At 38.5% G+C, this 13,859-nt stretch overlaps 1 protein-coding gene across 1 annotated transcript in view; it reads left to right on the plus strand.

Annotated features, from left to right (window-relative positions):
- Positions 1–13,859, plus strand: part of Ranbp17 (RAN binding protein 17) — a 285,855-nt gene that overhangs the window by 194,393 nt on the left and 77,603 nt on the right. The window contains exon 19 of the mRNA XM_026401323.2: positions 9,574–9,677. Coding sequence (XP_026257108.2) covers positions 9,574–9,677 — 104 coding nt within the window. The remainder of the gene's footprint in view (positions 1–9,573; positions 9,678–13,859) is intronic.

Consider the following 13,859-nt stretch of genomic DNA (forward strand, 5'->3'; position numbering starts at 1 on the left):
TTAAGCATCAAATGGCTTCTGGTATAAATTATCAGAGCTGCTTTCTCTTGTCAAGAACCAGAATTGCTCTTCTTCCCAAATTTATGTTGGGACTCTTCTGAGCATTGACCTTGTCTTTTTCATATTTTTCAAGCATCAGTGTCGCTACATTGTAGCTGCTCACTAAATGCTTGTTGAATGAATGGCAGATATAAGTATACAGTAACAAAGATGCCATCACCCTAGCTGCTGCAGTCCACTGCCTGCCAGGGTCTCTGGAGAATCTTGATCACTGGCCTCTCCAGGACAGGGCACAAGTGACTGACTGCTTTCTGCGGTGATTAGCTGTACTTGACCACTCCTGCATCATCAGTTGCTCTCCAGCTTTTTCTTACCATTCATGATGATCATGTTCCAAGGATTATGGAACACAGCTTTTCTTTTGTTATTTGAAGCCTTGTCTCCCAACCTAGATTGACAGGAATGTTGCCATCAGAGTTTCCATACAGTATGGCTTGGTAGTTTTGTATCGTGTGTTCATTGTCACAGAAACAAGGAGCAAAAGATAGTGCTATTGTCAAGAGCAGCGCTGATCCATGTATTAACTAGAAGAAATAAAAATAGTATGTAATGAGAATACTTCTCAAATCAAAAAGTTTGAGGACATAATTTTTTTTTTTTTTTTAATGATAGTGGAGATTTCAGCCAAGGCCTCACTCATACTAGGCAGGGGCTCTACCATTGAACTATACCCCCACCCTCAGCCTGAGGACAGACTTTTTACATCACTGATTTTGGAAGTGGGTGCATGAGGATAAGAATCAAACAGGAAAAATAAATAAATACCTAACCAACCTGCTTATAAAAGCATCGGATGTGGTTCTTAGATTAAAATATAAAGCATATTCTAATTGAATCCTACAAAATAAATTGAATATGTTTGTCTATAAGCCATGCACATTGGAGTGATTAGAAAAGGAGAAAGAAATTGGGTGTCATGTTAATTGGTATTTACTTTGAAATGCTTTTTGGTTTCTATTCAATAATTTGCACTTTGTATGAATTTAATTAGATGCTATGTGCCCCAGGTTGTATTTCAGATGAAAATGGGAGGTTTTTGGCAATCAACAGTTGTACAATTTTATCAAATTGCTTTAGCTAAAATAGACAAAATGTTCATTTGTATAAAGAGCAAAATTGAAAGCATTTCATCATTAAGGTGATGAAGTTTCAAAGCATGGAAGTTGTTGTCCATGTCCTTTTTGTAGTCTAAGAAATTATTGAAATAAATGCAAGAAAGTCTTCTCAAGATAGCACCATGCAGAAAGAAATGGGTAACCAACCATATGTGCATGCATGTTAGCCCTTCCAAGAATCACTTAAAGCTCCCTGGGTTATTTTAAAATTAGCTTTGTCAATCTAATAAACGAAAGGAAAGCGTATTACCCATGCCAGAAAATGGAGAACCTCCAGGGAGCTGTTCAGCATAAAATAGTTGAATAAATAAATACCTTCTATGTTGTTTAATCTGAATGGAGGTGAATTCAGTTGATAAATATCAAAGAGGGGAAATGTGGGAAAGAGCTGTAATGAAGCTATTCCTTTCTGTGGAGGACCAAATATAATTAGTTGCAAATGAAGTTTTTACCATTTGCAAATGTGAAATTGCTCAGTGTCACCAACAGTTGCTTTTCCTTGAATACTTCATCATTTCACCTTAGAGTGAACTTCTCAGATGAGAAGTGTGTGGATGGCATTTGAGCGAGTCTTGCATTGCTCAGGTATTTAAGAAGCAGTCTTATTTTTAATGATAGGGGATACTGATATTTAAAATGGTGCTTATGGATGTTAAGAGATGATGTCTTTAGAAGTGAAGGTAGCATGCTATCCACTCACTTTTGTGACATGTAACAGATAATTAGTGCCTGAGGATATCACTTGCTTAAATCTGAGAAATATGGATAGCAAGTAAATGACTTGAATAAAATGTGTATTCTAGAAATAGTAAATAAAGACTGAATTAAAAATACACAGAGGAAGGGAACTTTTTCTTTTCTTTATTACTGATAACATTTGTTTACAAATCTGTATTTTGTAAACACTTTCATGTCCCATGTCTCTTTTGACTCTCATGACAGACTATACTAAATAGGTCTTATTCTGCTCTTTATCCATTGGAAAACTGAGGCTCTGAGAGATGAAATGATTTGCCCAAGGTCAGTCATGTAACTGGTAGCTGGCTGGCCACATAGCTCCACCTACTTTTGCTAAATTTTTCCTTTAGATTTTGCCCTCTCAATCAGTTCAGATGTGTAACTTTTTCTACTTTATTTTAACCATTTAGAGCAAATGATTGGTTTAGGGCTTGGGGGCTCTAGAGGAAAAGAGAGAGGATTACTTTCTGAATGTTTATGCAATATCCAATTCATGATTATTATTTGCCCTATAGGTATGTTACAATTTGATGATTAGTGAAAGTCAAATGTAATTTTTAAAACTGTGTTCTTATGTCTAATAATTGGGCAGAGCATGTTCTCATGGATTAAGGAACATAAAGGTAGCTATCCCAGGAAGCTTTAGCAAGTAAGGGGCTTGATCAGAAATAACTAATGCCTTGATAGATATACTACGTTATTTTATCACCTGTGTCCATGACTTGGCAGAGACTATCTGGAAAAGATACATGGGGGAGGGGGAGGGAGTGTGGGCAGTAGGGGTAAAGAAGCAGCTGGAAATACTTAGAATCCATAATGAGATAATTAAGACTAATTAGATGGGCCTGTAGGCAGAAAGCAGCCCATTAAGTCCAGATCTGGTTTTAATAACTTACCTGGTTTTGAGGGTAGACAGTCCAGAGCACCCCAGGGAATGACATGCTCCAGGGTGATATTTGCTGGGTAGGTTTCTTAGAAATGGATTGGCAGTCGTCTGCACTGGGCAGTGTGTATTTCCTCCAGGAACTTAACATTCTTGTTCCCTAGAGAGCAGAATTTCAGGAAGCCTCACTTTTCTCATCTATTAAATGGAAATATCTACCTTGAAAAGTTGTTGTCTTGTGATTTAAATAAGATGAAGGTACATGAAACAACCTAAAGCAATGCCTGGCACAAAGCAAGTACTTAGTAAGGGCCAACCCAGAAGGACATTTACCCAGAGGCAGAAGCACTGACTGCCACTCCGACTCCAGAGTGAGGCATCTCCACCGTGGCAAGGCTTCTACTCTGCCCTCTGTGGCTGGGGCTGTTTCCTACAGAGGCAGAGAACTGAGGACACTTTCTGATGGATACTGAAATATCCGTTTCTGTCTGAGGGTACAAGTCATTTCAGAGATGACTAGAATTGTAGTTACTAGAGAGGGAAACTGGAATGAAGGCCAGTTCTGGACTACCTTCAAGGACCAGCTGAGCACACTTCTCCACAGTCTTGCTAATAATAGACTTTAGAATTTAAGAGTGGTGCCCTAGGAAGCAGTGACGTGCACCCCGACCTGCAAAAGTCACAGACTCCTCCAGATCACCCATGGCACATGGCTTTGAGTGAATTGGCTTCACCACTGCCTCTGTGTCTCCTTGTTTGCCCCTTGTAATTTTTTTTTAGTTTGGACCAGATCTTCATCTGTCGGTTTCCTAATACTTCGGAAACAAATTACTGCAATTTAGTGACTTAAACGATACCTAAGTACTGTTTTACAGTTCTTGAGGTCAGATGTTCAAGTGGGACTCAGTGAGCTCAAATCAAGGTATTAGCAAAAGGATTGCTCCTGCCTGGAGACTCAAGGGAAGAGCCTTTTATAGCTTCTAGAGGGCATCTGCTTTCCTTGGCTGGTCACGGACCAGCAACATCAGGCATGTCTTCCTCAGGCTGCCATCTTTGTGGTTCTCCCATTTAATGCTTCTCTCCCACTTTTAAGGACCCCTATAACCTTGAACTCGCTTGGATACCCTGAATAATTTTCTACTTTAGAATCAGTGGGTCAGCAGCCTCAACTTGCCTTCATAGCATTGAACTTCCAAGCGTGGTGATGAGAGTGGACACCTCAGGGTTACTCTGCCTACCAAACTGACACGTCAGCAGTGCCAAAGTGTTTCACACAGATTTTATTATACTGTCAATCCTAGGTAACTGCTGATAATTATCATAATTATTTCCATTACTTGCTTCTCCTTGCCAGATTCCCCAGATCCCTGTAATCTAGCTGCCATTTGTCACTCAAGTTTGAAGAAATGGAAAGTTTCATTGTTCATCACATTTAAAATGGAAAGGGAGAGCAAACTCAGATTTTTGTTGTTGTGGGATTTACTATTGTTTTAGATTCTGATGCCAAAATCCACCCTTTTAAATGTGTACTTTAGTGGTATTGTATCTAGAATATTGCAAAGTTGTGCAACCATTACCTCCTGCAATTACAGAACATTTTCATCACCCCAAAAAGAAACCTTGTACCTTTACATGGTCATTCCTATTTCTCCCTCCCCATCCCCTGAATGCCACTAATTGCTTTCTATCTCTGTGGATCTGCCCTATACTGGACATTTATTATTAATGAAATCATACAGTATGTGGCCTTAGTGTCTGTCTTTGACTTAGCATGTTTTCTAGGTTCATCCGTTTTAGTGCACATTGGTAGTGAGTCCCTTTGTATGACTGAATAATATTCCCTTGTATGGCTGTCCCACATTTTGCTTTTCATTCATCAGTTTGGATAAGCAGTTTAGATTTTTATTGTTTCCAACTTTGGGGTGTTATGAAGTCATGCTGCCACGAACGTTTAAATTTTGTGTGAATATATGCTTTCAGTTCTTTTTAGAGTGGAACTGCTGAGACAAAGGACAATTCTGATGCTTTGATAACTGCCAAACTTTTCCACAGTCTATGGTCCCACCACTTGAGATTTTAATTATGCAAAATGATGAATGAAATGTCCTACAAATAAAATATCTGATCACCAACATATAAAAGGTTCACTATTCTGTTTTAATGTGACATATCTCAAGAAAAAAATGTTTGGAACTTATAAAAATAGTAACTTTCTGTTGAATTATATCCCCAGAAAGCCAGTAGAGATGAATACTTTTAGTTTTGCCTGAAAGCCAAATAATTTTTCATTTCTTTTTTGGGTTACTCAGAACTTATAATGTTATGTTAGTATTTACTTTTCAATGAAAATATGAGTCTGAAATTAACACTATATCTTCAAATCATATTGATTTCTGGGCCCTTGTTTCATTAGAAAAAGAATTAGCTTCAATTATGATTCATGAGTTATCACATACACATTTGGCATACTAAATATAAGACTATATATTTGAATATGAAGTTACAAGGAAGCTCATATTTTCTCCTTTTGCATCAGGAACAATAAATGACACCTCTATGGTAATATAAATGAGGAAAAAATCTTTAATAGATTTTGTATAAAGTTTTTTGTGTGATATAAACAAAAACAGCCAGTTCTCCAACTTAGATGATAAGTATATCAAGTCCCAGTAACAGAGGAACAGTGATAACTGAAACATGAGCATTGTGGTAGTCGAGGTACAGTTTCTTCTGCTCTCCACCTGAAACTCCTGGGGTGGGGCCGGGTCCATTTACCTCACCAGAACCAAACTGACTGTTCCTGGCCCTGTTCGGACTTCATGCGGGTCAAAACTCAGGATTGTATGGTTCTGAGTTCAGTCCACACCTCTGGCACCTTGTACCCCATCGGAGATTCAAAGAAAAAGCATGAGCTTTGGTGAAGCAGCCCTGCCTGGGGCTCCCAGCCCACTGACGTGTACAGCTGGAGATGATAGGCAAGCCATTGAACTCTGTTAAGCCTCTCTGTTCACCGTATAGTGAAGGAGATCCTGCAGCTCCATAGGATTGTGGTGACCATTTATGACTTGCACCAATGCAATAGAATGAGCCACATAAATATTTTTCAAAAAATTCAGTACCAAATCTATTGCATGCACATAATAAGCACTCAGGAACTAACTCCTGTTATTTAGTCACACCAAAAGTATTTCTTGTGCCAGGTGCCTTTCTAGGCACTGGGAATACAACCATGATCAAAATAACCTGAGTTCCTTCCCCCAAGAAGCTTATATTCTAATAGGAAAGATGAACAAGAAATGCATAAATGTGTAGATTAGCAGTCACAGTAAGTCCCATAAGAAAAGTAAGGTTGTTTATGGGATTAAAGAGTTGTGAGGGGAATGGATGTTGGTCAGGAAAGGCCTTTCGGAGGAAGTGACTTTCAGAGGGACTTGCTGCTCACATTGCTGCTGCCTTTCATGGTGTCTAATTTCTTGTGTTCCTGATATCCATTTGCCTCAAAATCTGGCTGGAGAAAGGGGTGAAGCCAGGAAGTCCTTTGATCAGTAGTTCAGAATATTAAGTGAGGGGTTGAGATGTTAAAGCTCTGAATTGTCTTTGTTGTGAATAAACATCTTAACCTTGGAAAAGAAAAAGCTTTTTTGGAGAAGCTTTCCCAAGGAAAGCTCACATTCTCTGCTCACTTCATTCAATTACCAGTCATCTCTCTAAGTCCAGTTAAATGTAGGGCAACAAAAAATGCTGATGGCTGTTGTTTATGAAGTGCCAGTAAAGCAGAGTGCCACATATGTTGTCATTGAGTCCTCATGACCAGCTTTATGCAGTAAATATCTTGTCTCTTCATCACAAACAAGGATGCAAAGGCCCAGACAGCTAATGGAGGTAGAGCCAGGATCAAGCTTCGATAGATCTGCCCATTTACAGCAGCCTTATCTACTTTCAGTGATTATTATGACTGTTCTCATTAATAACTCCACATTTAGAAAGCACTTTATCTTATGAAATTGTGTGGGTTAAATATAATGTACATGTGTGTTTTGCAATTAGGACTCAATCTTGTCTACTTCAGCTATTTGTGTACTATTCTATATCAGTATTAAGAAAATAAGGACTTTAATACTAGTGCCATCACTACTATTCATTGAGCATCTTCTCTTTTTCATGTTTTATAGCAATTAATTTTCACCACAACCCTCAAAGATAGGTATTTTTATTTATATTTGATAGATAAGGAAATTGAGGTTCAGTCATTAGTAAAATGTCCAAAGTTAAACAGTCTGTGGAGGAATCAGACACCTGGGCTTGTTGACTGCAGAAGCCTGCATCATTCTCTTTCACAGAGAAACACAAAGAGACAGAGTCTCAGCTCTCTCAAAGCTAAGTCCCAGATACTATCCAGGTAGGCTGATAGTGATAACTTACATATATACGCACAGATTTTATCTTGGTGTGAATGAGGTGGTTGGAGATCAAACATGAGGCCTCATGCATGCTAGGCAAGCCTCTACCTCTGAGCTCCACCCCCTGCCCATAAATTTTAACTTCCTTAACCCCCTTAGGAACCCTGATCAAATGGTGACAGTATAATGGAGGTGACATTACAGTGTAGGTGGTATTAGATAATCATATTCTTAAATGCTTGGAAATTAAGGAACTCTGTGCTATAGTAAAGAGTCAGTTTGAGGTAGAGTGTGTGCTCAGCATGCCCAGGGCCTTGAAAATTTAAGCAGAGAATGTGAGCTTTCCTTGGGAAAGCTTCTCCAAAAAAGCTTTTACTTTTCCAAGGTGTTCATCTTCAGATAAATGGATAAAGAAAATGTGATGTATATATACACAGTGGAATTTTATTTAGTCATCAAGAAAAATGAAATTATGGCATTCATGGGAAAATGAGTGGAACTAGAACCATCATGTTAAGCAAAATAAGTTAAAACTCAGAAGGTGAGGGGTCATATGTTTTCTTTCATATGCAGAAACTAGAGGGGGAAAAAGAAAGGAAAGGTAGGGGTGGATGTCCTAAAAATCAAAGGGAAATCAGTAAAGGAAAGGGACCAAAGCGGGGGGGGAGTACTGGGGAGTGATATTGGCCAAAGTATGTTGTTAGATTGTGTGCATGTATAAATACATAACAACAGATCCCATCATTATCACAACTGTATGCACCAATCAGAAATGTGGGGGTGGGGGAGAAGAGGCCAAATGCCACGGAAATCCAAAGGAAGAAGGGGGAGTTCTTGCAGAGGTACTGAGTAGAGCTTAACTTGGACATTGAGAAGCTGTCACTTGATGCAGGCCTTGACAAATAAGAACAGCTTCCATATAGGTCTAATGTCATCACCACTGGATAGAGGACATTTTACCTAAGAGGTCTCTCACTTGGCCACAGAACCAGTTGACAGAGCAGGGATTTTCATGTGGTCTACCTTGATACTTGTTCAGAACAACACATTAGGAAAGACTTCTTGGCTATTGACACCTCATAGGAAAGCTCAGTGCCTGGTTCTATTGGACTCATAAAACAAAGTATGTAAAGTTGAAGGGAAGAGAGAAGTCCTAAAAGATCGGGTCATTTAGATGAGCCACTTCTAAATAGTCAAAGGATCCTGCCATGGATCACTTGTGTTTGTGGCCTTGACAATTTCCCTACCTGTAAAATAATGTGGAGAGTAGTATTGCTCAAATGTTGCAGGCATCTGAATCACCTGGAAAGCTTGTTAGAACAAAACTACTGATCTGAGATGGAATCTGGAAATTGGCTCCTAACAAGTCCCCAGGTGATGTTCGTGGTCTTGATCAAGCACCGTAGTGAGGATCACTGGTCTTGTCTAAGATCTTGGATCCTCACTCATCCTCACCCAGGTCCATCTTCTCCTACACCATCACCTGCGGAAGGCCCGGGCCATATGTCCACCCCCAGCTATGTATGTCATTCTCCCTAACAAGACACTCCCCTCTCTCTCTGCCTGTTTCTTCACTAGTAAAGTGGGGCTTGTGGTTCACTGTGGCCTGGGACAAATGAGGGAGCTCAGACTCATTTAGAGGAAACTGCTTTTGAAAAGAAACTATAAATTATTACTTGTGCATATCCACGGGTGAAGTAAAGATTCTGTTTTGGCAGAATCCTTGAGAAAACTACAGTCTACCTTTGAAGTGAAAAATTAATAGGAAATCTCTCTTTTTCCTCTTGTCTTTATGTAAAGGAAGCTTAGTGTAAGAAGATGTGTGCCCTCGATGCATGTATTTAAAATCCACAATGATCCCCAAGGGGCCCCATCCTTTTTTGGCAGATTAAAATTTTCCCCACCATCTATTTAATAAATTAAATTTTTAAAAGCACATAAATAAAAAAAGAATAATAACTTAGAACTATCTATCTGGGCACCTGAGTCTATGAGCCCTGTAGGGCCTTGGCACCCAAAAAGAAGGGGGAGAAAAGACCCTTGTCTCTGAGGCCTTCCTTGAAGCATCAGGGAAGCTCTGGGGGCCCCAGAAGCTAAAGAGCTGAAATGCCTGGGGCATGAGTCTGTTCAATCCAATAAAGAGCCAGTAAAAAAAAAAAAAATGGATAGTAAGTAATGTTGCTATTTCATTTGGTGCAAAAGAGAAGGCAAAACACCAGAATATTCAATGAGCCAAAGCACAAAATGTGGCATGGATGTGAATGCAGGCTGACCTCTTCTCGGGAACATTTCTAAGCCTGAGTGGAGCACTCAGTGTGCGGCTAATGTACAATAGCCTGCATTTTAAACCATGGTGACCCTTTTGTTTCTCTAATAGGCGAAGATGAGGACGAATTTGAGAATTTCATGCTGCCTCTTACAGTCTCTTTTGAAACAGTATTACAGATATTCAACAACAACTTCAAACAAGAAGATGTAAAGGTGGGTTTATTTCTCAACGTGAAGAAAGACAATTCTGACCTTTCTAGAATATCTGGATCCAGAAAGGGGCTTTCGTATCTATCTGTGTGCTCTGTGCTCCTCAGACCTGCATCTGTATGCATGGGTCAGTGTTCCCAAATGCAAGTGTCTTTGGATCATACTTTTCATGTAAGACCTTTTTTAGTTTTTTATAAAAATGGACTCTGAGGTCAGTGAATGGTTTTGGATGGTCTGTTCAGGATTGGATGGCGCAGACTTGTCTCTTATGGCAGTTACTCTCTTTAATAGAACATTTCTCCTGGGCCCACACACCACTTTAAACATCTCGATGCCTTCCTCTACTCTGCACTTTACATTTCAACTTACCCATATGGAGAAATGCACAAATACACACATGCTAAAACATTACATCTCTAAATATTTTTTAAACAAGAATTTATATAAATCAAGACTTTATTAAATGGCTAGGCATATATGTATAAATAGGAGCTGGTCTTGAAGTATTGCATTCTTAAACTGAACAAAGTGATTAGGATAACTGATAGCTAAATAAGGTTTTTATGTGCCTGTGGGAGCCATATTAGGATTGATTTGACAAGTCAGTTCAGCTGTGGCAACAGTCATAATATCTAAGACAACATTATGTTTTATTAGTAAAATCCTTAAGTATAGCAAGCTGTTTGTGACAAAACAGCCCCATATTTTAACATGGAGGATGGGAAGCACAGCTCTGTAAATAGAAATAGTATCTCTTGAAATTATAATGTAGCAAGTCTATATTAAATAGATTGACACTGATTATTATTTTTAAAAAACTAATAAGTGCACTCTGGAGAATATAAGCACCTTCATTGCTGAGGCTGAGTCATATTTTATTATTTGAAATGCATTGGAATATTCACCACCTTTTGCATGATGGCTCCTCTTCACAAAAAAAAAAAAAAAATTAACAGGTCAAATAAAAAAAACAGTGGCCTTTGATGCTATATGTATAATTCTCCTGCCAAAAAATAATTAGCCAAATGCTGTATGTACCTTTTAATTTTAAATGGAGTTTTTGAAATAAATGCTTATCAAGCTGTCATAGTTATAAAATTTTAATACCAAAAAAAATTGCAGATTTTCTTATATTTTTGCTGAAATTCTTTTGTCAGTTTCCACTGTATTTAACTGTATTTTTTAGATGTCTTCCAAATATCTTTACTGACCAACAAAGTCCTTAAAGCTTTAAGGTGGTTATTGCTGTCCTTTATCAAAAAGAGGCAGTGAGGCTCAAAAACACCATCTTTATAAAAATTATATTTGTCTCATTTGAAGATTTCATTATGTTTGAAGCCTGGTTTGATGTAATCCCATCTAGTTTGATAGAAACCATCTTCTTAGAGTCATTTTTAATGGAGTTCCAGTGATATATCCCTAAACCAGCAAGTTCTTAACGACCCTGGAAAGTGACTGCTTGATTACACTTTAACGGTATTTGCAAATAAAATCACAAGTAATTAAGGGGAAATCTCCAGGCTTTTGAGCAAGTTTGATGCATGATAACTGCCTGATTCAGCTTCATCTAGAGTAATGCTGTGTAGGCAACAGCTACTGAGATCAATAGCAACGTAATGATAGTGGCAGAATTAAGTGAGTAACCTGAGAACTGTGCCTCAGAATGCATGCAGCTGCCACGAACCAAGGCCACACAGTGCACTCCGTGCTTCCGTCCTAAATGTTCATCAAAAGACGCCCTGCAGGAAAATGGAGTTAGATGCTCTTTATTGCTGATCGTGTCTCTTGCCACATTTATCAGGGAAATTGGATTAGCAGTTGGCAGCTGCAGGTAGACAAGATTCTGCAGTGATTAAATATGCAGCTTGGCTGCATTTGTTGTGACAGACCTTTAGTAAATTCTACTGTAAGCACCATCTGTCTAATTTGTATAAAGAAACTTGGTGCTTTAAGCCACCGATAAAGAACTAAATCTGTTGCTTTATCATAAACAAAACTTTTGCACTAAATGCTTTTAAATGTAATTTATTAGGTTAAGGCTATTTTTCTATCACGATGAATAAATAATACATGCAAAAGTGCTTTCAGGTACTTCATTTTGCAAGTACTAGAGATAAAAACAGTTCTGTTTTGTTCTTCAATAAAGCATTTAGTATTCCAATCCACAGGAGGTGATGCTGTTAAAATATCTCTATGAAAATGCCTCAGGACTGCCAAATTCATTTAATTTGCAACCCTTACCAGGATTTTCTAACTCCCTATTTATAGATATTTTGCAAATGTAGATTCCGGGATAAACTTAAACATTAAGGACCTGTGTTGCCAAATTGAAATATCGTAGTGAGGAAAGAAAATGCTAGAAAACTCTTAAATTTATAGTTTTGTTTTCCTACTTAGTCCTAATAAAATTGAAGAGAACATTGAATTTTTGTCTTGAGTTTCTTCTCTCCAAAGTAAAGAGGGAAAATGGGGAAATACTGTAACAAACCCTGGCCCTGGAGTATTATCCCCCAAAATGCCATTTTTCCCCTGTAACTTTCCCTATCTTAGAACCAACTCAAGTCTATTACTTCCCAGATTCATGCATCATTTTTGATTTGGCCATGACGTCATCAGTTTTAAGGAAAATGAATGAAAACTTCTCAGAGGTAGAGGAGCAGTTAAATAGAAACCTGCTATCTTTAGTCCCTTCGTAAAAACTCCACAATGTTAAATTATTTAAAATCCTTGATTTTCAGCATGCGCACATTAAAAGTTTTCGCACTAAGTGCCAAATGTTGCAAACAGCACTTTAACAGAATGATTTTGCTTTGATCCCTGTAGCAGTTCCTGAATAATTTATCACAGGTTATTGCCTTAATTCTGGAGAGGGATAGAGCAATAAAGGCAGATGAAAACACTCCAGTTGAAACACCTTGGGGCCTGCTCGTTCCTCTGACACGGCTCTTTTGTTGGAACTATTTAGAGGTTATTAAGATGTGTCTCCAGAATTAAGAGTGTGCTGTAAGGATGAAGACAGCCATCTTAATTCTAAAGACAAAGCACAATGACCCTTCACCTTCCTTTTCTTTGTTGTTATTATATGGTAGAATTATGAGGATAATATTATAGCTGCCCCCAGTAGTGCCACTACAGTAAAGGGTCTGTCAGACTTTCCATTAGAAACCCTGTTTTGGGGGTCAGGGTGGAAGGAGCCGCGGTTCAGCTGTTTCCCAGCCCATCCGTCTCACGCTTGGCACACAGACAACCGTTCACCATGCAGTGGACTGAAGCGCTCAGCGGTTTCTCTTGAGCTATTGAAAAAGGAAGCCATAGGGTTAGATCGCCAGGCTTGCCCCGCTTCACACACTGCCTCACTAGAAATGCAGAAGCCTCTCGATTCACAGATCAGTCAAGTGATGACCAGTCACAGGAGAAAGGCAACTTTTAAAATGGACCTCTTTGTCCTGTTTTAAATGAGATGGTAAGTTGTGGTTCCTCCTCCCCTAAATTTCAACCAGATGACCACTCACTCTCCAATTCTTCCGTAGCCCAGAATTGAGCTCCTGGTTAACTCTTCCCTATCTCATTCCAGAGCTAGGGAGAAAATACCCTTTTAGTATTGTTTAGCTGTGTAGACTCTTACAGCACTCTGTGCTGCTTAGAGATAAAAGGTACTGTTTGTTTGACTCTAAGAAATCTATTTCTTATTAACTTTAATACTCCACTTTTCTGCTCAGTTAAACCTATTTAAAACTTACATGTAGTTATTATATGCTTCCTCTCTTCTTTTGCAACATTTTCTAAAATGAAACATTGATACCATTTCATGGCCAGTGCATTTAAAAAACAAAACAAACAAAAAAAAAAAACTATGGATTTGAGTTAATTAGAGTACTTCTGTTAACTTGGCATCTTTTAAGAAAAATATAAAATTAACCATTTTTATAAAATGATGATAGTTTAAAATATTAAAGCTCTTTGTACTTAGGTATAAAGAAAGCAGGATTCATGGGTTTTGGTAACTAATTTAGAGTTGAGTGGTGGGTCTTTTGTATGTTAGTGGAAGCTTTTTGTAAGTGTAGCCTGTAATGTGTAAGTGTATGTAGTAAAAACAGCAAAAAGGCCACCTTGACGGTGGCAGAGGCCCACAGAGAATCCTTGGACTGCACATACCGCAGCCGGAACAGAACTGTTCCAAGAAGG

This window comes from Urocitellus parryii, chromosome 1, assembly GCF_045843805.1.
Source record: "Urocitellus parryii isolate mUroPar1 chromosome 1, mUroPar1.hap1, whole genome shotgun sequence".
In the NCBI taxonomy this organism is placed as follows: domain Eukaryota; kingdom Metazoa; phylum Chordata; class Mammalia; order Rodentia; family Sciuridae; genus Urocitellus; species Urocitellus parryii.